The sequence below is a fragment of the Nyctereutes procyonoides genome, unplaced genomic scaffold (assembly GCF_905146905.1).
Source record: "Nyctereutes procyonoides isolate TBG_1078 unplaced genomic scaffold, NYPRO_anot_genome, whole genome shotgun sequence".
Lineage (NCBI taxonomy): Eukaryota > Metazoa > Chordata > Mammalia > Carnivora > Canidae > Nyctereutes > Nyctereutes procyonoides.
This window is the reverse complement of record NW_026575117.1, coordinates 5999906-6024656: the sequence shown is the minus strand read 5'-3', so window position 1 is coordinate 6024656 and position 24751 is coordinate 5999906. Positions and strand designations below refer to the sequence as shown.

At 47.1% G+C, this 24751-nt stretch overlaps 1 protein-coding gene across 1 annotated transcript in view; it reads left to right on the top strand.

The window, feature by feature from the left end:
* The window catches only part of LMX1A (LIM homeobox transcription factor 1 alpha), a 155021-nt gene extending 151074 nt beyond the window's left edge, over positions 1 to 3947 (top strand). Inside the window, exons 8-9 of the mRNA XM_055333825.1 lie at positions 327 to 497; positions 2279 to 3947. Of these exons, the coding sequence (XP_055189800.1) occupies positions 327 to 497; positions 2279 to 2439 (332 nt within the window). The 3' untranslated portion in view covers positions 2440 to 3947. The remainder of the gene's footprint in view (positions 1 to 326; positions 498 to 2278) is intronic.
* Positions 3948 to 24751: the final 20804 nt, after the last annotated feature.

Below are 24751 nucleotides of genomic sequence, written 5' to 3'. Positions count from 1 at the left end.
AGTTTCTACTTTGTGCTCTGCTGGCTGGCTGGCTCCAGGGAAGCCGGCTACGGTGTTGCCAGGCTGCTCAAGCAGGCCTATGGAGAAGTGCATGGTGGGGCAACAGTGGGATGGCGGACTCAGCATGTCCCACTCCAGTGGGGCTCACAGTATCATGGGCATCAGCCCCTGTCACTCCTCCTTATGAAGCCATAGCAAAGGCTGGTACTAGACAGGGACACCGGGCCATGGTGGGTATGAAGTTCAGAAGATGTTGTTGGCCTTTTGTCCCAGCGTGGAGTCCTGGGCTGCACATGAAGAATGATCTGTCTTCTTCTTTGTCCCAGCTCAGACAAATGGCAGTGGGAATGCTGGGATGGAAGGGATCATGAACCCCTACACGGCACTGCCCACCCCACAGCAGCTCCTGGCCATCGAGCAGAGTGTCTACAGCTCAGACCCCTTCCGACAGGGCCTCACCCCGCCCCAGATGCCGGGAGACCACATGCACCCATATGGTAAGATGGACTCAGGGCCCACGGGCACCTCTCACGACCTGCTTGCATGGTTCCCCCTTCCCTTCCAAACACATCCACGTGGTTCCCATATGCTCCCCCGAAGCCACAAGTAGAACACATGCCCAGAAGATTTTGCTAGAATCATCCAACCAGCGGCTACAGAAGAAAGACCAACATGCATGGTCATTAGTGATACTTCCTTTTATTCTCCTTGTCAAGGATTCTTGTTAGTTTTACATAAGAGGTTGTATTTTCATTGTAGACCTGTTTGCTGGGATCAAATTTCCTTCCTTTCATTTCATACCAGGTACCACTGCTGGTAAGCGGTACCAGCAGTGATGTGGGCAAAAGGCCTTAACTAAGCAAACTTTTACACGAAGAAAGAAATTACATAAAAGTATAGAAAGCGAAGCTTCTAGTTGAACTGATGCTCTTTAGGTGCTCTAAGTTAACTCCTGAAACATGACCTGATTTGTGAAGTGGAAAGTACCCCCCGCCCACTCCCATCACCCCCACACTGGGGTTGCCTTAAGTGCTGGGCGTCGGAGAGCTTAGCCGCCTCTCCCTGTCCTGCTGCTGCTTCAGCTGGGCACCCTGACGGGGTGGGCAAGCTCGGGAGCCGAGGGCTGATGTTCAGTCCAGGGCCATAGAGAGGTCACTAGATTTCTATACACAGGAGGTCAGTGGCGTCTGCGATGCATCTGTTCTGTGTAACCTGTGTGAGATGATGCCGATCGCTAGAAATAAAGCTATTTTATTCAGCAAACCTTCAAAACAGTACCAGAGATACATGCCCCAGCTCACTGGTATTGTCAAGCAAATGCTTTTTCTTCCCCTTCCTTTAAAAAAAAAGTTGAAGTGACCCATCTTCCCACGTGATGCAAAGTCCCTCTGCGGGGACTTCACTGAGCACTCGCTCATTCATCTGTAGAATCGTCTGGCCAGGTGGAAGGTGTGCAGGGCACAACGAGGGCAGCTCTGGGTTCTTGTCACGTGGTGCCTGGGCTGCTCCACAGTCTGTCTTCTCTGACAAGGGTGTAACTTAGTCGAGGGTGGGCACCTCACCATCTTTCCCTTGCAGGACGCATTTGGGGGGCGGGCAGCAGACACTCAGTGTGATCTTGCTGTTTTGTTTTGTTTTTTTAAAGATGTTATTTATTTATTCATGAGAGGCACAGAGAGAGAGGCAGAGACACAGGCAGAGGGAGAAGCAGGCTCCCTGCAGGGAGCCCAATGTGGGACTCGATCCCGGGACTCCAGGATCACGCCCTGAGCCGAAGGCAGAAGCTCAACCGTTGGGCCACCCAGGCATCCCTGATCCTGCTGTTTGAAGGGACCCCTGTTACCATGGAGGTGGCACCAAGCACCGATGTTAGCCTTCTTACTGGTCCTCCGTCAAGAGCTTCCCTTGAGGGAGCCAAGTCCTTAGGAGCCCTGGCCCTGCCTCTCCAGCCAGTGGGGCCGCATCCTCCCCACTCTACAAACTCGCCATCTAGATGTTGGGACGTTTGCTTCTGCTGGGCACCATTTGGCCCTTTGTCCCGTCCTAGTTTATACGGGCTCCAGCGGTTGCACTTTGTACCCGAGCCCTCCAGGCACCTGAGAGGCCTTCTGTGGATAGGTCCCACCTCCCTCCCATTCCCCAGTGGCTCCCTCCATCCACTCCCCAGTACCCGCTGGGAGACGAGACATCCTCTGGGGGCTGCATCCTGCTGCATTTCCTGGCGCCCAAGGGAGTCTCATCTTCGGGACCCTCACGACCCATTTCATCTCTGTTACAGGTGCCGAGCCCCTCTTCCATGACCTGGATAGTGACGACACCTCCCTCAGTAACCTGGGTGACTGTTTCCTAGCAACCTCAGAAGCCGGGCCCCTGCAGTCCAGAGTGGGAAACCCCATCGACCACCTGTACTCCATGCAGAATTCTTACTTTACCTCTTGAGTCTTCCCCTGGAGTTCTGTGGCGGGGCTCCCACTCGGAACAACCGTATTCCATGCGGGGCCGGCCGGCGTTAGGATGGGGAGACCAGGGAGGAGGTGGGCTGGGGAGGGAGTTTGGTCGGGGATGCTGTTGTATATCACCCTGGTGTAGCTCGGCATTTCCAAAGACTGAATACATAATGGATCGCATAGTTTCATGTTTCTGATAAGTCTTAGCTTTAGGTATGAAGATGTGTTTATCATTAAGGACAGGGAATTTTAATATAGACATTCTCATGCGAACTAGGTACCTAGAGACTCCTAACAACTTCCCACCGTTTTGGGGAAGCTCCCGTCAAGAGGTGCATATGTCTACCCGTCCATATACCCATAGACAGACAGACGGACAGATGTGTGTGTGAGTGTGTAACCTTCCATGCTTTATCATCAAAGTTTATTCCTAATTATAACAGACACCAACTGTACAGCAAAAGTAACTTTATTTTCAGTGTGAACTATATTTAAGGAAATGCTTGATGCACTTAAGTTATAAGATGAGATAATTTACTTTTATAAACTTTATTTTTAGTTCGGAGAGACTTGTCGGCAGGGCAGAGAGGGCTGCTCCACCTAGGCCGGTAGCTTTGAGTGCTTGAGTTAATTCTGTTTTCGAGAGTGTGTCACCGAGGCCTGGAAAGCAGCTCTGTGTGGCTGACCGTACTCTTTCGTGGATTCTTGCTCTCTTTGGGGTTGAATCACAGGGCTTGGGTGGGACAGAAAAAACAAAACAAAACAAAAAAATCCTTGATTGTGTTCTTAGAAAACGTAAAGCCTAGACTCTTCAGCTTCCTTTTAAACTCTGACACGTAGTTGTGGGCAGCAGTAGGACGGCCAGTTCTGCTCTTGAACTCAGCATCTGCAGGTGTGGGATGAGGCTGATAGTATGTACCTACCTCACTGGGGGACGCTGAGGCTTAATTCGCCCCCAGGACACATGAGCAGGGCTGAAACGAAAATCCCATATTTGTTTAAAATACCCGACCAGTCACTTGGCGAAAGGGGCTACTGGGGGCTGCCCGTACTGTGAGCCCAGAGGGCCTTGCTCTGCCCGCTGTGGTCCCTCCTGCAAAGCCTCAGCCGGCGGTGCCCGCTCAGGGCAGCTCAGGGGCCAGAGTCCTGCGATGGGGAGGTGGCTGGTGCTGCAGGGATGGAGGAGGGCATCGTGCTGTTCTAGACCAGGGGTTGTCAAACTGCTGCCTGTGGGCTGTGTCATAGGGCTGGCCAGCTATGAATGGTTTTTATATTTTTAAAGGGTTGTAAAAAAAAGAAAGAAAAAGAAAGAAAGAAAGAAAGAAAGAAAGCAAGAAAGAAAGAAAGAAAGAAAGAAAGAAAGAAAGAAAGAAAGAAAAGGAATATGTGACAGAGTGTCTGTGGCCCAGACAGCCTGAAATATTAACTACCTATGCCGTCTGGCTCTTTTCATAAAATGTTTGCTGGCTCCTGTTCTAGAAAGTCTATCCCTCAACAGCCTCCTGGAGTTCATAGAGGCAGCAGGGACCGGCGGGGTGGGGGTGGGGGTGGACACCCAGGGTTCTTCCTTCTGTCTCGCTTCTCGGACTTTGAGCGCAGAAGCCCCAGCTGCCATTGTACACAGGGACACTTCTGCACCCTGTTCTCCAGTCGTGGTGCTAGGACCAGCTACTTCTGTGCTAGGATGCCTCCTGGGAAAGCAGACGAGTGGATGGGGAGGGGGGGAAACCGGGGGTGGGGGTCAGCTTGGAGTCCTCCGAGAGTGGCCGGTGCAGGCTTGGCCTCACTCCTGAGGATGTCCTGGGTCTCTCGGGCCTTGCGTGCAGAGCCGGGTCCCCTTCACTCTCTGCAAAGCCAGAGGGAACGTGCTCCCTTATGATAGAGTCTATGTTGTGTGATTTTTGTGCTCATGTTTATAATTTATGCAAACCACCGAGAAACCCGAACCAGTCTGGTGAGGGAAAATCATGCAGATGCCGTATGAGTCTGCAGACTTCTGTGGTAGAGATGCGTCGGAGAATGTAGCAGATACTATGTGAGTGAAAACAAATAGAGATCCTTACTCCGCTCGTAATGGCATACCAAGATGAAATTAAAAACCTCTTACAAATGAGCTGTCGTTGATTCGGGGCCAGGGGTGGGGGGCTGGGACCTGGGGGCAGGGGGATGGTGGTGGGATGCGGGTATTTTGTCAACAGGGGCCTGGGGGTGAGCATATGGCGAAGCTTAGCCTGAAGGGGAGGTGACTCCAGCAGAACCGGAGGAGAGAGGCGTCCTCACCTTCCCGCCAGGATGAACTTCTGCAGAAGGAGGCCCGGGGAACATTCCATCAGCACCGTCCAGTTCCCCCGAGGCGGAGTGGTTTGCAGTGTGCACTGCGAGAACATTTGCTTGGAAATCAGAGCAGAGTTGTGGGGCCGGAGACAGAGCTGTCACTTGGATAAAGGGAGGTGCCCAGCTGGCACGAGGGGGCTGAGCGGAAGCTTCTCCCAAAGCTCTCCGTGGTCTTAAATGTGGCACAGGGGTGACTTTTACCACTAGGAAGAAAAGAAGTAAGGAAACCATATGAGTGCAAGGCCACACAGACACCCTCAAAGTGTGGCTTCACTTGTGCATGTTCTCTCCTCCACCTGCAAGACCCCGTCACCCCCACCCCAGCTCACTCACCCTGTTAGAAGCTGGCCCTGCCTCCTCCTGAGGCCCTGGAAGGAGAGAGAGGTGGGCTTTGGAACCAGGCTGGCAGGAGGAAGGAGCCCACTGGGGAGCCCTGCCCCGGGCTGGCTCTGCTTCCCTCTCCAGCTTCCAGAGATCCCAGCCCGAGACTGTTCCCTGCCATGGTTTGTTTGCCTGACGGGGACTTGCCCTTCGGCATCAGCCTGCACCCGGCCCTCTCAGGAAGGCTGCAAAGCTGGATGTGAGGACCCCAGGAGTGCCACCTGCTACAATGAGCACCCCCCCCCAATTTTCTGATCATTCAGACACAGTAGAAATTGATATTTTTGCTCATGTGAAGGACCTGGGAGGGAGTTTGGGTTCGGAGGGCGCCTGTCTTCCATGCACAAGGAAGGCTGTGCTCATGGCTTCCAAGATGTCACTGCCGAGTGATTTCCTTTCTTGTCTTTACTACTTTCTTTCTTTCTTCTTTCAGCTTCAGCCTCCTAAGTGGGCACATACTGGTCTGAATCCCAGGTGGTCCACCTGCTAAGAGCGTGGCCTCCCTGGGCGGGTACTTCACCCTGCTGAGCCTCTGCTGCCTCGTCCACAGCACAGGTGCGGTGCTAGTCCCCAGCAGAGGTGCTGAGGTCAAGTGAGGTGACACAGGCAAAGCCCAGAGCCCTGTCCTGGGCAAACAGCTAGTGCCCACCTTGTGGCAGCTGCTGCACCAGGCCTGCCCTTGGGGTTCAGTGGTTGATGCAGGGCCAAGGGAGTCTCACACCATATTTGAGAAAAAGGGAGAAATCACCCGGTTCACCCCTGGGGTTGACATAATCACTTCTTACGTAACTTCTTTAAACCTCAGCCTGGGTCTAAATATAGCCTGACTCACAATTGTGGGAGAGTCAGGATAGTTTTTTGGGTTTTTTTTTTTTTTTTTTGGTTTGTTTTTTAAAGGCCTGCAGATAAAACTCCAATTGCAAGGATGCAGTATGAACTGTGTCCCCTAAGGAGAAGCAATCCGGTCATAGGCGATTTCTCCAGCCATCTGTTGTCACCTCAGGCCTCAGATGAGAGGGATGCCCCGGATCCGTAGTCTGAGCCTTTTCTGAATGACAGACTTTTGAGTTGACCTGACATGAATCAAAGATGGGAAGAAATTAGAGTTTGTCAATTCCAAACCCAAAGACAAATTTTTAACTGTACTGCAAGTGAAGTCCAAGTCTCTCCCTATCTCTCTCCCTTCCGGAACCTTCCAGGGTAAATACATTCAGTCCAAATTGGATACAAACTGACACAGTTCCACTAGAATAAAACCCAGTAATACATTGTTTCCTTGAGTCCCTTTGTTTAGCACAATGACAGAAAGTGGAGAGTTCTCAAAAGGAGGTCTCCTGGAGAACACAGCCCCTGTGCACATGGCTGACACGGAGGATTGGGGGTCCCAGGCCCTAAAGTGTGTTTCCTGAAGTTCCCTGGATGTGCAACCTTGAGGAAAGCTCTGGGCTGCCGTTTCTTCATTTATAAAGTGGGGCCAATGACACCAGGTTGGCTGGTGTGAGCCTCAGTGGAAATAATGAGGAAAGATCTTTGTAGGCGGCGAACCTCTGTACAAATAGCAGGGCGTCTTAGTATCTTGTCCCAGGAGACACAGGCAGATGGGCGATGCTCCTGCGTGGGTGGACGCCCACAGCAAGGAAGGGACACCGCAGACCTGAGAGAGCATTCCTTTCCTCCTCCAGCAGCTGTGGCTTACTGCTGCCACAGCCTGATTCTGGGGAAAAAAATAAAATAAAAGCCTAGGGTGGCTCAACCCCTAGCGCAAGAGCCTTCGCTCACCTGTCTCTACCTGTAGTCTCCACCTGTAGACCCCAGTCTGGCACCCCGTGTGCCCAGGAGAAGGTGGAGCCTGCCCTCAGTAGGTGGGCAGCTGACCAATTTGCCTTGTTTAGCACCTTGTTCATTCATTGAGTTCATCCAACAGGTATTTGCTGAGCGCCAAGAATATGCCACGCTGTGGGTCCCAGAGGCAAGCAGGAAGAGCTGTTGGCCCCCCTCTCGTGGAGATTCCAACCAGAGGGGAGAAAACGTGCATGAACTGAACCTGCGTCGAATGAAGAGCCGCAAAGGAGATGTAGGGCTGTAGCAGGAGAACGTGGGCCAGTGCAACCCCGTGTGGAAGGGCAGAGAGGGTTTCTCTGAGCAAGTGATGACACAGCTGACTGTGTCCATCTCTCCTAGTGCCCTGCCCTGTCAAGTAGCAATCCGTTCCTCCTTTCTGTAAGGTTTTCTTCCAACCGCCCTGGAGGAAAGAATGTGCCAAACCAGTATCTCCCCAAGGCGCCCACCAGTAAGGTCTAGAGACATTGTCTAGAGTGCAAAGAGAGTCAACACGTCTTCAGAATCAAAGGAAGGCCACTGTCCCTCCGGTGGTTTATTAAGCACATTTATTAAGCATGGTGGTGGACACTTGCTGTTTTCTGGCCACCCAGCATCTACTCATGATGCTCATGACCTCACCCTAATTTCCTTTGAGCACTTGATCTTCCTTCATCACGTGTGGACTTTATGGGGGCTGCAAAGCCAGGTGACTAGGGCTGCTGTGCCCAAGGAGCAGGGACCCATAACCAAAGCTAGGCCGACATCCCTTTCCGGGACTTGAATTCCAGCACAAAGCTGGAAACTTGTTTAGAGCTAGTCCACTTCTGCAGGGGCACCTGCCAAGACGGCCACATTGCCTGCCACCTGGCCCCAGAGCTGCTCTCTCTTCATTTGCCGAGATGGGTCTCCACATGCCCTCTGGCTCTGTGAACGATCTGCTCTGCTCATCCAGCAAAGGCTCTTTTTTTTTCCACTCAAGTTAGCCTGAATTGGTTTCAGTTGCTTGTAGCCAAAAAATCCTGACAGGAGCTAATACCTACAAATTTTGTGGTTCACTGCGTAGGAAGGGTGTGTGTGTGTGTGCGCGCATGCATGTGTGTGCACGTGGTCCTCTGAATTTGATTGGATAGCTGGTACTTGCTTCATTTTATAGATGAGAAACCTGTAGCTCAGAAATTAAGCCCAAGGTTGCAGAGCTAGGTAGGGTCAGAGTTGAGTTTCCGATTCATTTCTCTTGGCTCTGACTCTAGGCTTGTCCCCTCAGCCCTGACTTCTAAGTGGCAAGGTACGTGGAAGTCGGGGGCATATGCGTGGCTAGGGATTGGGAGAGGTACCAAGAAATCACAATATGTTTTCTTGCCTGGGAGGAGCTTACAGTCTAGTTGCAAGTGAAGGACATGCTCACGAGAGCCACGTGTGTGGCTGCAGATGCTACATGCCAGAGCGCTGGCGTGGGTGATGTGCTGAGGCCTTCGGAAGAGAGAGAGGTTAGTGGGACAAAGGAAGGGAAGAAGGGGCTTTACCCAGAGGGTGGGGCTTGAACTGAACCTTCGAAGATGGACCTTGAGACCATAAATGTAGACTTTAGATTTTAAATGTCAATGATGTGATATATGTGGTGAGAGGAGGAGGGAGGGTATTCTCAACAAAAGGACCAAGATGGATCAAAGTACAGAAGAAAGGATGCAAGGCCCGTTCAAGTGTAAATGCTTGAAGACCATTCTGATTGGGGAGCGGGTTGATTAATGGTGGAACTTGAGGAATTGAATAAGACTGCTGGTGAAGGTGACCGAAGCGTGTTGCCACCAATTCACGAAGACAGATCCGAGGCTCCCTATTTCAAGGTGTACCTGCGGCCACTAGTTGTTCCCATAATGTATTCTCTCCTAAAATGACCCTCCCGTTCTTACAAGGTTACTTGGAATAAAGCCCATACCTCTCAAATTCTAGTGCAACTGAGTTCGTTCATTTGACCAAGTTTCTTCTGCCCAGGGGGATAAATAAAAGTATATTATGGCATCTTTGAGGTGCCTTCCTTCAAAGATGACTGGCATGTGCCTTTTCTGTCTTCTGTCACTTTATTCTTCCTGGTTGTAATGCAGATGTGATGGCTGGAGCTGGAGCATCTATCTTAGGTCATGAGATGAGCCAGTGAGGGGAGGTGACCCTTGATGTGGCAACACGGTAGAAGGAGTCTGGATTCCTGGTGAATTTTATATATACATATATAAAGAAATAAACTTATTTCTTTAAGTTGCTGTTGTTTTGGATTTCTTTGACTCACAGCCAAATCTGATCCTCACCGAAACACAAAGCCAATCCCAGTTAGGGAGAAGTCTAAGTCCATATTGTTCCCCTCATGCTGCTAAGATAAAGAGGGAAAGGGCCAGACGATTCCTAGGTAATGGGAGTTAACTGGAGTAAGGTGGAAGGCGGGTGGCATGATAGTCCTGAGAATTTAGAATTTATGGATAGGTCATCTGGAGAACACTTACTTTAGAGCTGGGTCCTCTTATCCCCTAAAGAAAAGGAAATAAAGGTGGTTTATTTCCCCACCTCATCTCAACACTCTTCTCTAAATATCCCTATATATCTTTGGGCATCTTTAAGCAACATGGAATTTGACTAGCTTGCCCAGCCTCTGGAAGTACCCTGTGGCCTTTCCTGCATACCCCATATGTAGTATATGCACATCGCAGTACACACATACTGAGTATGTAGTATGTACACACATATTCACATACACATATGTACCTAGTATGTGCACACACCCATAAACATGTGCACACACACACACTATGAGGTTAGGCCAGAAGTCACAGTGCCATAGCTGGCCAGGTGTTGTCTGTTAATTTGAGCTCAAAGCTATAGTTTGGAACAAAGACTGAAAATGGTTCTATGCGTGTGCTGGGGATGCCGCAGAGGTGGGAGGCAAAGAGAATCAAGGTGCTCTTTTCATCTCCTAGTGATACGAAGAATGCTTCTTCCAACCATCTGCTGCTTTGGGAGGGGGAGACAAGTAGAAGATAGGAAGTTGAAGCAGTACTCTGAGGAAGCTTGCTCCCACTCTGAAGTAGAGGAGAAAGGGCATAAAGACACCAAAGGCACCAGGCATACGCCCTCCACCTTGTGCAGATAGGCCTGAGCGGAGGACCAGTTCCTGGGTATGAGAAGAAGAGTGAGGCATGTGGGAGCCAAGCAGAGGTGGTTCATCACGAATCACATGCCACACCAATAATAAGTTACTCACTGATTTTAGAGAGGAAGCTTCATTCCCTGGTCCCCTGTTTCTGTGAGATTTCCACTGGAGAAATGCTCCTGGCCTCTCCCCTCAGCCCTAACTTGCTTCTCCTCAAAGGAAGAGGAGAAGGTACCTGACTGATGGTTCAGGAAAGAGCTGAGAATGCTTGGCTCAGTTCTGCTGGGTCTCTCGAGTCTCTAGGTCGTCTGGACGCAGCATTAGGTGTTCTAGGTGTATCTCCATGGACAGTAACTGGGACAGAAATGGAGTCTGGGGGGCAGTTCGATTCAATAAGATGGTATTTAGGGGAATCCTCTGATTGTGACTACAGATCTAAGCTTCATCCTTTAATTAGAGTTACCAGTAAAGCTGATTTTTAAAAAAATCTCCCTTTCCCTGGTTCATTTGTAGTATCTGCCAGTTTGTCACAAACCTAGGAAACAATGACAGTGATGTTATTCATTGTTCCCCTAAAAGTCCAAAATTAATACTCATGAGGCATATCACAAAAAGAAATCCAGCAATTGTGTGATGAATCTAAATAAATCGTTTGTTCATCCACTCGACATTTAAGACAAACCTTTTAAGAACTATCTGTGTGCCAGTGAGAGAGGATGGTGAGTCTAGATTTCGGTTTGAAAGCAAAGCTTTGTAAGAAACGTATGTCTCCTTGCATTCTATATGAAAACTAAAGTCTAATTTTGGTCCCTTTCCTTCTGAGCTGGGTTTCCTCTCCAACCGCATGACCACGTGATAGTCTTGGGTCTTGGGCAGGACCAAAGTGGCAGACGAGTCAGAGGAAGGGGCCCATCAGATGTTGGCCTCTGCCATCCACCCAATGTGCCCACCACCATAGTCAACACCATGGCTGTCTTTCTTCAGAGCCATCATGGCCCTGACACACCTTCCAGTACCTTCTCTCAGGTCTTCTGACAGCGTTACTTGGAAGCCTGCAGTCTCCTGTCCTTTCTCTTTCTCCTAATCCAGCCAGGAACCCCCCTTTGAGGATGGGGAAAGCTTTTCTTTCCTAGGTTTCTAGTCAAGACCCTTAGTCTACATCCCAAATCTTTATGCTTCTGCCTTTAATTCTCTAGTGATAAAATAATATTTTAAAGGTCTGTATTTTCCTGCCACACTAGGTTCTGGAAATAATATTTCCCCACAGAGTCTAATTCTAGCTGATGAGAAAAAGTTTGTAAATAGATTGTTACATTGTAATTGGGCTTTTAACAAAGGTGTAGACACAGAGTTCCATAGAGGCAAAGTACAGAGCGTGGGTTAGGAATGATGTCATGGAGCGGCTGGTATCTGATCCAGGCCTTGAAAGATGAGGAGAATGCCAGGAGCATGGGGTGGGGAAGGGCAATCCAGAAAGGGGAAATTTTGAGCATGAGGGGTGCACTCTGTTTAGGGGAAGACGGCCCTCATGGCTAGAACAGCAGAGGCATGGGGAAGTGGGATGGGAAGTGGCTGTGACACTAACTTAGGGCCCAATTGACTGAGCCGACCTCAGATGCATCCTTAACAGGCTGGACTTTCTCCACTAGGCACCAGGAATTATTACTCCACAAACATTTTCTGAGCATCCACTTGAAAGGGCTACTGCTATGGGATCCCATAACGATGAAGATATAGCTTCTATCCTTATAAAGCTTAAAGCTTAGCAAAGTGATAAGGCATAGTATTAGATATTTTTAAAGTATATGTAAGAAAATAATGTGGCAATCATTGAACAATCTGTATAAGACAAATAAATATACAAAGGGCAGCAATATAACAGGGACCTAAGTATCGATCCCAACAAGTCAGGACTCCGACAGGTCAGTCGGCTGGGTCCTACAGCCCCCACCTGTCAGATGTTTGAAACACCTTGGGTTATGAATTAACTATTTAACTCTTCATTTAGACATTGACCTATGGAGAAACCGATGTAGCTGAGGCGGAAATGGCTTTGGATCTTTCTTACTGTGTGACACCAAGAAGGTGAGACCCGCATGAACAGAACAGCACAAACTTTGGCCTCAGACGTGCTTGGGTTATCCTACTTACTGCCACTCATTCCCATCCCCCAAATCTCTTATTTCCTTGTCAGCAAATGAGGATAGAGATGCCTGTTCGTCAGACTGGTATGAGGAGGACAAGTGCAAGATGGGTAGCTGCATGGAACGCAGTGGCAATTATTGCAGTCACTCTGGACCCACAGTAACAGCCTGGCACAGGGAGGCAAGAATGTGGAGAGTCACTTGGTGGCAAAAGTAACAGGACCTGACCACAGAGAGACAGAGGCATTAAACACATTTAGAACCCCCCTAACTGGAAACAGGACAATGCCTTTAAAAGTAGCAACGCAGAGAAAATCCTGCCTGGTCCATCCTCCTATGTCCAGGGAGATCACCTTGGACAAACACAAATGCAGTATATGGTCGGTAGTGGGTCATGGGATGTCGGGGCTGTGTCAGAGCAACTCAGAGAGGGTTTTTCCAGGGAGGCTGCTCGGTGCCTGTGCTTACTGCAGGGCTGCAGATGAGAATGCTGGCACAGCAGGAAGCTGGGTGTGGTAGAGGCTCAGAGATGAGGGGTCACTGGCGAGCACTAGGCCCAGAAAGTAGAGGTCCTCTCAGGTGCAGGAGCCTGAGGAGAGGAGAAAGGAGAGATTCAGGGTTGACCTTCCTGTGGGGATCGGGACATTCCTTCAACAGCCCCTCCTTTGTCCTCAGATCTTGCCTGATAGCCAGCCTGAGATTTGTGGGGAGATCACCTTTCAGGTGGGGAAGTCCCCGTGATCTTATCAGCAGGGCAAGAGCTTACCAGAGATGCGATCTTACGCTAATCACCTGACCTTGCAAAAACAGTAGCTTGGCATTAAGTGGAGGGGTTTCTGGCCTAGAGAGCCGTCAGCGTGGGGCAGAGGAATGGCTCGAACCCGGTCCCCTGCTAATCCGAATGTCAGATGGTGAACTGAGGCTGCCCAGTAGATCCATGCTGTCCACTTGGAATAGAATGGGAGCCACCTGTGGAATTTTAAATTTCCCTTTAGTCATGTGAAAAAGAAAAATAGCGAGAAACAAGGAGTGACAGTAATTTTAAAAATATATTTTATTAAACCCAATTTATTCCAAATGTTATTTTTCAACATGGCCCACTAGCTATGTTTCAAGTGCTCAATAGCCATGTGTGGGGAGTAGCTACTGTATTGGACAGCACACATCTACACAATTTGGGTCAGAAAAGAATTTCAAATACCGAATGAGAGGCAGGGAGGAATTTGTAGTTCTAGCTGGAAATATCTGAACAAGTGGCTCCATTGCAGCCGAAGTTTAATAGCATTTCCCTGCATTATACCAGCCAACACCACCAGAAGCCAAATTCTCTAAATTTCCTACACCCTCTTTCTTTTCTTCTTTCTGCTTCCTTGTATCCCCAAACCTGCTAGAAAGAAAATACCAAAGGAATGAGAAAACAAGGACTTTGTCAAGTTTGTACATCAGTATCCAAGAGGAATTGTGGCAAATGGTTGAATCTAGGTAAATCTGCCCTGCAGCCTGCACAAAAGATTTTCTACATTTTATGACCTAGGGTTGCTGTCTGCAACTTTTGAATTTACTGGGGATTTCCTTGCTCTTTGGCCTATTCATGCTCCAGGGTTAGGGCTACATTTGGATGCGACCGACCACTCTGTGTGAACTGACCCTGGATTGCCCTTGACTGTGGCGGCAGATGAAGGGCAGACATAAAGGTGACTAGTTATTATTTCCTGCTAGACAAGATCTCCACACCTGCATATCTTACCATCAGCTCCTACTGTGCCTGTCTTATAACAGACATTGGGGGGAAAATTTGCTGAATTAAATGAAATATCCAAGAGGTAAATCCCTGGCCTTTACCTCTGTAAAAATGGAGAAGCAAATGGATTTCATTCTGATATAAAGCCGGCAGGGTGGCCTGGTCTGTCACTGGAAGAGATGGGTGACCAGTTGTTCATTTCTTCTTCCAACAAACATACCCTGAGCACCAAATCCGTGCCTGGCATTATATTCTGCACCTGGTTAGAATGACGAATCAGGTAAGCCCCCACCCTCAATCAAGAGAGAAGCAGATACAAATAATGACAATCCCTACGTGGGAATTGACACATGTGTCAGACTAGAAATCTGTGCCAAGTGGCATGGGAATCTAGGAGAGGGCAAATTTAAATACACTTGGAAAATCAGGGAATGTCTAGTGGAAGACATTGGGGTTGTGTCTTGAGAGGTGAGAGAGAGTTGGCTTGGAGACAAGGATAGGGTGGGAGCTATGGACTTAACCATGAGCCGGGCGGGTTGGAGGTTGGCAAGGATGTGGGAGGGAAGGGGTTGCAGGGAGATGCCACTAGTGCGCTGTGGGTCAGCCAGAGGCTTGACAACCTTTTCCTCTCAAGACCCATTACGCTTTTAACAAGGACCTCAAAGAACTTTGGCTTAGGGCAGCCCTGGTGGCTCAGTGGTTTAGAGCCGCCTTCAACCCAGGGTGTGATCCTGGAGACCCGGGATCAAGTCCCACGTCGGGCTCCCTGCATGGAGCCTGCTTCTCCCTCTGCCTGTGTCTCTGCCTCTCTCTCTGTGTGTCTCTCGTGAATAAGTATATAAAATCTTAAAAAAAAAAAAAAAAAGAACTTTGGTTTATAGGGGCTCTTTCTGTTGGGATTTACCCTATTAGAAATTTAAGAAAATTTAATCTTTTTTTCTTATTAGCCCATTTAAAATAGCAATAGTAGACTCATTACATGTTACCATAAATGTCACATTTTAAAAGACATAGCTCTATTTTCCAAAAGAAAAATAATGTAGCATTGCATTTGTTTTACATTCTCGCACATCTCTTTCATGTCTCACTTCGTAGAGGACGGTTGGGTTCTCACATCTGCTTTGGCGTCCTTGTCTGTGGCAGTATGTAAAATCCAGCTGCATGCAGATACAGCAATAAGTATATGGGGGAGGAGTATTTTAATAGTTTTTTTCTTAAATTATGTGATTATTTTCTTTCATATTACATCCAAACTTGACAAGCTATAGTTTCTTAAAGGTTGCTCAAGTCTAAACTCATGTTCTCTATTATGTTAAAATCCATCGGTGCCTGGCACCTAGATCGTGGTTGCTAACACTATCGTTTCATCAAAAGTCTCCTGGGATAAATGTTTCTAGCAGGGCTGGGGCAGGAAGTCCACATGATGAGCCTCAACACGCTCGCACGCACACACACATACACACGATGGTGGGGGCGTGTCAAAGGGGCTCAGGAGTCCACCCAAAAAACTGGCCAAAGCTAGAAAAATGTAAGCAAAAAAAATTAATAAAAAGTATTGAATTCTAAACCGAAGTCTAAAATAAATATCATGAGTCCGCATTGAAATAGATGAATGGTTGAATAAAGATAGAATGAAAAGATAAATCTCCCATGTGAAGAATTCCAACTCATTTATACTGTGCCCTCAAGGAGAGGAACTCAGCTCCCCACTCCTGAAGTGTGGGCTGCAGATAGTGATCTACTCCCAAGAGGACCCCCGGCCCGAGAAGGGAGGGAAAAGTAACTTAATAGCAGAGAAACCTCGCGAACACTCCCTCAGCCAGGTGACTGAAGTGAAACCAGTGGTCATACATCAGGTCGACAGTATGTAGCTTTGATGTGATGTGATGAAAACAGCACTTCACCTCTGTGGCCTTGTCCCCCCAAACTATAACCCCAGTCTAATCAGGAGAAAAAAAATCAAGCAAATTCCAGTTGAGGAACATTCTGCAAAATATCTGGCAAAGGTCATCAAAAACAGAAGGAAGTCTGAGAAATTGTCAGAGGGAGAGAAGCCTGAAGAGACAGGGCATGAAACACCATGGGGTTTCCTGGACGGGAAAAAGGATGTTAGGTAAAAACCAAGGAACCCCAATAAAGTAGGGGCTTTGGTTGACAGTAACGTGTCAACACTGGTTCACTCATCATAATAGATGTGCCATGCTGATGTCAGGGTTAATGACGGGGGAACGAGGCTCAGGTTCTATGGGAATTCCCCGAATGACATAATTTTTCCCTAAATCTAGAACTGTTGGAAAAAGTAAAGTTTATTTTTAAATGGTCCAGTGGTCAGTCCTGCACTTTGGTCTTTTAATCCATGCTTCATTTTGTGATATCATTCGTTGGTCTTTGGGGAAATAGTAATGCTCCGAGTTGGGCAGATCTTCCCAACGTTGACACATTTCAAGGCACCACATCAAATATGTCGTATTTTCGAGTGTCACCATCGATCTCATCAGAAAAGTTTCGGCGGATTGGGGAGCTGTCAAGCTCGCAAGTCCATGCGAGTTTTCAAAATTCTAATTTTCTTGTAAACTTTGGGATTTGGTCATTGGCAACAAAAACTGTCAGTGTCTCCCCTTAGAGCGATAGCTCCAATTTGCTCACTCTCGAGAAAATGTGCAACAAATTTTAAGTCTGCGTAACCACGGTTGGCCATTTCTTCAAGGAAAACTGGTATTCTGCAAAAACAGTAGTTGCTCAGCTCACAACTTGACCGTCACACAAGGGCCGCGCGGGACCTATCCACACTCCGGGCGTCAGCAGAAGTGCCGTGTGCATACGTGCCAGAGCATCACACTAAATATCAAAAAGATGTGTACTCAAGGTTGAAATTTAATAAAATTCATCATTTTTACTGGTTCAGCTATTACATTCTTGAGTGAAAGTGGCTTCTTTTTTTTGAAGAAGAAGAAGCAAAGTTTCCAAGAACCAAGGTTCCGATAGTTTACCGACCACCTCTTTGAAGAGTATTAAGCAGAGCAGAGACGTGATATGCTTTACACCAGATCCTTCTGGGAGCAGTGGGAAGGATGGGTTGGAGGGGATGACACATGAGATAGAGGGATGGGTTGTCCCCAGTGACTGGCGTTCTCTGCTCCTCCCTGCTCCAGGTGTACTCTCTGCTCATGATGCACCTGCCAGCCCCCGGGGTGACACCTGCTTGTGTGCCACTGTGGTTACCTCCGTCAAGGGCCACATGGGTCAGCATAAGGCAAGTTGTGGGTTCTTGCCCCATGAGTGTCTGGCCCAAGGGCCTGGTCCATCTCCCCGCAGATGACTTGCTTCTAGGGCCTCCGGGTGTTAGTGCAGGAGAAGGAGGCTCTGCTAGCCTTCTCTGAACCCCTCCAGGTACAGCTCTGAAGCCCCACCCCTGCATCCCCAATAGTGGTTTCCCCAGGGCCCACGAGAGGGGAGGTCTGCTCTTCTCCAGTGTGTATCCTGATGCCAGAGTGATGTTTCTGAAGGTAAAATCTGATACTACTGCTGCCGGCTTGGAAGATCTATAGCCTTGCTTCCCGCCTCCTTCCCCTGTACTCAGGCTATAGTCCCCAGGACCCCCCAGACTTCCTCCAGCCTGCCATACTCTCTCCACCTGCAGGTCGTGGCACAGGTTATTTATCTTACAATACCCCATACCACACACACACACACATGCACATGCATGCACACATGAACACACATGAACACACATGCGCTGGGTTAATTTACTCATCCTCCAGGTTTTAGATCAGATATCAGATCCTCCAGGAGGTCTGCTGACCCCTCCTCCTGTGCCCGAGGCCGCTGCCCTCGTGTTGGGCCCTCGGAGCTCCCCTTGGGCTGCATCACCAGCCAGCAGAGACTGTGCCCTGTCTTGTTCCTGAGGTATCCCAGCTCCTAGCCAGTGCCAGGCGCTTAAAGTGTTGCCATCTGTCAGTAGGAGAGGCCTGTCTGTGTTCTGGTGCTGCCCTGTCCTTGGCTCCATAAAGCTCAGGGCCAGATCCCCTGGATTCTCAGGTCAGAAAATCAACTGGCAGAAACAGACGGTCGTTCTCAATGGGCAGAAGGGGGACGTGGTAAGGAGAGTGGGTCCTGGAGTCCCGCACCCTGGGGTCATGAGACCAGCTCCGTTCACCTATCGTGTGACCTTGTAAAGTGTTCCCTACCTCAGTAGGATGGGGATAATCCTGGTACCTGCACCAACAGGATTGCAAGAATTCAAGGAAGCCGTGCATATAAAGCCCAGGGCACATCATGATCAGCCGAGAACATGCGGCTTTTAGCATTTGATCTTTTTTACTTCTGTCTTCTGTTCCCTCAGCGTCCTCTTGGACCCTTCGGTGTGGTTGATGCTGACTGCACCTGCCTAGTGCCTCCACCCCCCAGTCCTGGGGGCTTTGGGCTCTGGCTATTGGTGTTGCTGTCCGCCACCCTGCAGCCTTGGTCCCCTTGGTCCTAGGAGCCTTTCACCTGTGTCGCAACTCCTGACCCATTAGGTCAGCAGCACAGGTGCCAACCTGGGACCTGGGCTGGCTGATGGAGGGTGGGGGCGGGGCGGTGGGCAGGACTAGTGTCCCAACAGCGTCTCTGTCTCAGGCAGCCAGCCTGGGGGCATGTGGGCTTCTGTAGGTGTGTCACTGGGAGGGCCGCCCCGATTCTTCTGACATGAGCTTTGCTCCACGGTTGGAAAGACTGGAGACGGGAGCTCTGGTGGCCCACCTGCCTGCTGACTGCAGCTGGGCTCAGGTTGGACGACATTCCTCACCCTCCAAATGTTTAGACTAGGGGACAGGGAGGGAGAGGAAAGCATCAGTGAGTAGCCCAGGTGAAGCCCTTTCTCCTAAAGAAAAGAATGGGTTTAGATTCCAGCCCAGCCCCCAGCCCCAAGGGCCCTCTCGGTTTCTTGACCTGGGCCCCCTGGTGACCCGGCTCTGCCCCCTGGGTAAGCAAGTCTCTTCACCTCATCACCGTCTTCATTCACACTCATCTAGCAATTTAGGCTCTGCAGGCTCCCGTGAGGCAGGTGAGGCTTATTGTCAACACCCTTTCTGAATCCTTATCTCTGATTGCAGGAGAAAGACTTGTCTGCCATTCAAGGGGTTCAGTCAGCAGCCAGTAGAAGCAGGAGAGTTTATGGCCCTGGAGGCCTCCGGAGGCAAATGATCCAGAAACATGTTTACAGGGAGGTCTAAGACCTCGGGGGGCCCCCTCATGGGGGACCAACTAGGATTTATGTGAAGCTTTGGTAGGTGACCATCCACTTGCCTAGCACTGCTACACCCGTTCCTCACCACCACCCCCTAACCGGGCCTGCTTTCCTTTAAAGGAGAAAGCAGATTCCCAGCGCTGGATTGATTTGCCCATGATTCTGGAGCTTGCAGCCTGGACTCAGTCTCAGGATTTGCACCTCCATAGACTTTGGGTAGAGACTTAAGGCATCCCAGGCATATGCAAACACACAACCTGTGCTGTCTTGCCTCCCTTCCTCTCATCCATTTCTTTCCATCTTCCGCCAAATATTTAATGAATGTATGCAAAGTGCCAGGCATTGTGGGTGCTGAGGATATAATGGAAGAAAGAACCAAGCTCTCCAGGACTTGAGCAGTGAAAGTTCTCCGTGTTGGCAAGGAGCCCCTTGAGAACTCCATCTGGGGACTTAGTCTCTCGTGTATCTGCAACTTTGTGAATAGAACTCTCTCCTTTTAGTCACTTCCTTGTGCTCGAAATTTGTTGAGGCCACTAAGCTTTAAATTAAGCACAGACTGTACGATGACATTTACAACTTATTTTGAAATAGTTCAGCATAGAGAGTGTGATATGACACTGTTGGCATACGTTCTTCCAAGACTTTGTCCCTCAACGTCCATCTTCCTGGGAGTCATCCCTGTTGTCACATGTAGCTGTAGCTTAAACATGTCCATTGAAGAGGTGCCATCTTGCAGTAGTAACGCAGAGCACGATATTTTTATCCATCCTGTTGATGCACATTTAGCTGGTGTCTGTCTGGAGGCCATTATAAAGCAACACAATCGTGAATGTTTTTGCACATGTTTCGGCGCACATGTGTTTTGCAAACTGGATGGTAGCTCGCTTCACGATCAGCATTTGGCACAAAATAGAGTTGACCATACTAGAACATACCCCACATAGGAAAGATAAGTATTGTTTGCTTATTTTTTTAAAAGTGGTGGTATTACTTACTAAAACACTCGTTTGACGTATCCACAGAGCTCTCTGTATACACACCTGTGCACGCACACACCCCACTCCACACATTACTTTTGTCTCAGGGCTCTTGCTGTGATATGAGCAACACCTCTTTGAACTGCATGGCATGGTAACAGGTTTCAAATGAGTGTGTGTGAGTGTGTGGGGGTGTGTACACTTGCTGGGCCCCAATGTTCAGTGTATTTTTTACTATGGTTGAAACTCAAAGATCTTTTTTCTTTTCTTTGTTTTTTGTTTTGTTTTGTTTTGTTTTTGTTTTTGTTTTTGTTTTTTTGAGGGAAAGAGAAAGAGAAAGTGAGCAGGGACAGAGGGAGAGAGAGAATCCCAGGCAGGCTGCATGCCCAACATGGAGCCTGATGTAGGGCTTGATCCCATGAACCTGAGACCATGACTCGAACAGAAATCAAGAGTTAGACACCCAACCGAATGAGCCATATGGGCGCCTCAAACTCAAAGATCTTTAAAGCCTTAAGGTCATGGGAATATGTAGCATCCGTTTTCCTTTTATTTTATTTTTTAATTATTATTATTTTTATTTATTTACTCATGAGACACACACACACAGATAGAGAGAGAGAGAGAGAGAGAGAGAGAGAGAGAGAGAGAGAGAGGCAGAGACCCAGGCAGAGGGAGAAGCAGGCTCTATGCAGGGAGCCCAATGGGGGACTCGATCCCGGGACTCCAGGATCACACCCTGGGATGAAGGCAGGCACTAAACCATTGAGCCACCCAGGGATCCCCAGCATCAGCTTTCCTACTGTAAAATTATATTCCAACGTGGTTACACATGCTATTTACGTTTTATAATTACATTTATCTTATTCAGAGTGCTACTATTTTTTTAATTGGCTCCTACTAAAAAGGTTTCTTATGATTTTTAATTGGCATTTCTCTACTGCTGATATAATAAACATCACTTTCACATGGTACTGATCTGGATGTAATCACTTATTTATGTATGTTTCAAATATCTTCTCTCAGTTTGTGATTCTGTTTTCACTTTCTTAATTCTGTCAGTGAACAGAAATTCTTAATTTTTTTACAGCCTTGTTGAGGTATAATTGAAATCCAAGAAACTGCACATATTTAATGCATATGAGTTTGAGGACTTTGGACGTATGTGAATGCCATCATACCATTACTGCAATCAAGGTGATAAGCATATCTATCACCTTCGAGAGTTTTCTTGTATATGTGTATGTATGTGTACACATGTGTGAGTGGTAAGAACATTTAACATGAGATATGTCCTTTTAACAAATTTTTAGGTGCACATCACTGATTGTTAACTCTAGGCACTATGTTGTACAGCTGATCTCTAGAACTTGCTCATTTCATGGAACCATAGTTTCATGCCCATTGAACAACAACTCCTCACTTCTCCTTCCCTTCATTCCCTGATAACCACCATCCTATGCTCTGTTTCTATATGTTTGACTATTCTAGACACTTCATAGAAGTGGAATCATGCAGTATTCGTCCTTCTGTGACTGGCTTGTTTCAGTTAGCAGAATGTTTCCCATGTTCATCCGTGTTGTCACACGTAGTAGAATTTCCTTCTTTTTTGGAGGCTAAATAGTATTCCATTGTGTGTCCTTAGTATATTTTCTTTATCCATTCATCTACCAATGAACATTTGAGTTGTTTCTGTATCTTGGTGCTCATGAATAATGGTGCAGCAAACATGGGTGTGCAAATATCTCTTCAAAATCCTGATTTCAATTCTTTTGGATATATATCCAGGAATGGGGTTGCTATCTGCTCTATGTGTGTGTGTGTGTGTGTGTGTGTGTGTGTGTGTGTGTGTGTAACTGGTCATCTTAACAAGTATGAGTTGAGATCTCATTGTGGTTTTAATCTGCAGAAATTCTTAATTTTTTTAAAGATTTAATTTATTCATGAGAGAGAGAGAGAGAGAGAGGCACAGACACAGGCAGAGGGAGAAGCAGACTCCATTCCATGCAGGGAGCCTGACGTGGGACTTGATCCCGGGGTCTCCTGGACAACACCCTGGGCTGAAGTCAGCGCTAAACCGCTGAGCCACCTGGGCTGCCTGAAATTCTTAATTTTAATATAATTAAACCTATTTATCTTTTTTTTATGGTTGACACTTTAGGTAAGTTGTTTGTGTAATTCTCTCCTTCTCTGGGGTTATGAGGAGTTTTTCCTTTCACATTTAATTCATCTATTTGGGATTTTTGCTTATGTATTTTGTTTTATCCCTTTTTAAAATCTGTTTGTTCTTAGATTCTCAGGTTTCTGATTTGATTTCTCCAGTCTTATTACTCATATTTTATATTCTCATCTGATAATTTGAATTTGTAATGTATTTGCAAGTTTGACCCCGCTACCTGTTGTTCTTGCAGGATTTAGCCCATGGTTGCATGTTTCCATGTTAATTCAATAATTTTAAAATAAAAGTTCTTTATCTTTGAAAATTTGATCCCTGAGATAGAGGTGGGTCTCTTTGAAATGGATTTGCATTTGCTTCTGTCAGTCTGAGACCATTTTGAGTTTTGAGCTTGAAGTTTTTAAAACTATCCGGGTAGTAGGAGGGTCAACTTGAGCTTTGATGGTTTGTGGTGATAATCCCTTCCACCTTTCCACCTTTATTCAAATCCAGAGTCTGAGACTATTGAGTTCATTTTCTTTCTTTCTTTCTTTCTTTCTTTCTTTCTTTCTTTCTTTCTTTCTTTCTTTCTTTTCTTTCTTCTTTTTTTCATTTTCAATTGATTTATGGCTCTCCAGGGTCTCAGCTTTATGCAGATGTCTTCTATTAGATTACCTGATTTAGGAAGGCCTTGAACTTTAGCTTTTCTCAGTCCTTTGTTCAAATTCCTGAGGCTGGCTTGGCCTCCATTCACCACTCTGGGTTCACTGCTTCATTTAGATATTAACTTGACTATTCCCAACATTTTTACCAATTCATGGACAAATTTAAGAAGATCAAAAAATTAATCTAGCATTATTGGTTGTATTTAATGGAAGCATTGTTTCAGGTATGAAATCCTTTATGCTGCTGGAAATGAAAACCATTTAAAATGTTCAATTATAATCTATGTCTAGAAATTCAATTTAATTCCTTTTCAGGTCTGCTTGGTAATTTTAATTTCATTCCTTTTTGCTCACATGTACAGTTCTTACTTTATTTCTTTTTTTTTTTTACTTTATTTCCTTAAACATGTTTAACATATTCATTTTATAATTAGTGCCTAAGAATTCCAGCAGCTGAAATTTTGACAGGTCTGATCGACCTATTACTGTTCTTATGGATTCTTACTCACGGTGATTTGTTTTCTTGTGGTATTTGTGTGTGTGTGTGTGTGTGTTAACTCTGAGCTTATATTTTTTAGAGCATATCTGTGGGGATTATTTGAGGCCTGGGTTGAAGATGGGTGCCTTCAGAGAGGATATAAATATTTTGTCAGGTTCTGATAGGGTACACTACCAACCTGGGCTTATTTTCTCATTCAATTTTTGCCTTAAGACTTTTCAGACAATTCTGGTAATACGAATCTGGACTTCAAACACTCATGAGGGTTGACTAATAGTTACAAAATTGGAGTAGAATTTTTCCTTTTTCCACATCCCAGGTTTGAGAGTATTAATTTCTCTTCCTCTTCTCAGGTGTGGGGATTTCTAATTTACTCTTCACTGAGGCTATAACCCTTTGGGTTTCCAGATTGACATAGTCTTCTGTTAGTCTTCCCAACCTATGTACTGTAGGTTGTCTACTGTTCTCCACATCTTGTGCAGTATGTAATATAAAACTCGTGGTTATGGGAGGTTAGGGAAATGTTATAGAGAGAACATTGGCTTCAGGGCTCTGCTTGTCTTCCTTCGCATTTTCCCCTTGGATCTCAACCTCTAAGGCATCTTTACTTTACTGTATGCTCTGGAATGCATCTCAAGATGTTTAGAAAAATAACCCACCACTTTGTTATTTTCCATGAGAAGGCTGGCCCAAGTTATTTAGTATACTAGGCTATCAGAGATGGAAATACCCTGTACATGCTTAGTAAGAGTCATAGTGAGCCCTGTAAAAGAATGAGCTACATGGTTTCCCCAGGACTTCTGTGCTCAATCCTTATGATTTTACCACCCAGAATCCCCTGTGGGATTTAATTATTTGTCTGACTAGAAGAGATAGTTGCTTGGGATGCTCTGGCGGCTGGAAGAACACACACCTCTCTCTCCACCTCTTGCCAGCGTGCACCATACTCTGACGAGTGGTGAGAAGTTGTAACACTTGTTCTTATTTTACTCATTTCCAGTGGTCCATATTCTTTCCATAAAAAAACACTCATTTAGAGAAAAAGAACCAGTTCTTAGTTTCACAATTGGAGTGGCACAAAAACAAGTATTTAATTTGATATCCTCTTACATTGCCATAAATATATTTTAGTCCCATTTGCTGTATGCTGCCCTTGACTCTCTCCTGACCTATTCATCACACACATGGGCCTTGGGATCGGGGAGTGATTGGCAAAGACCA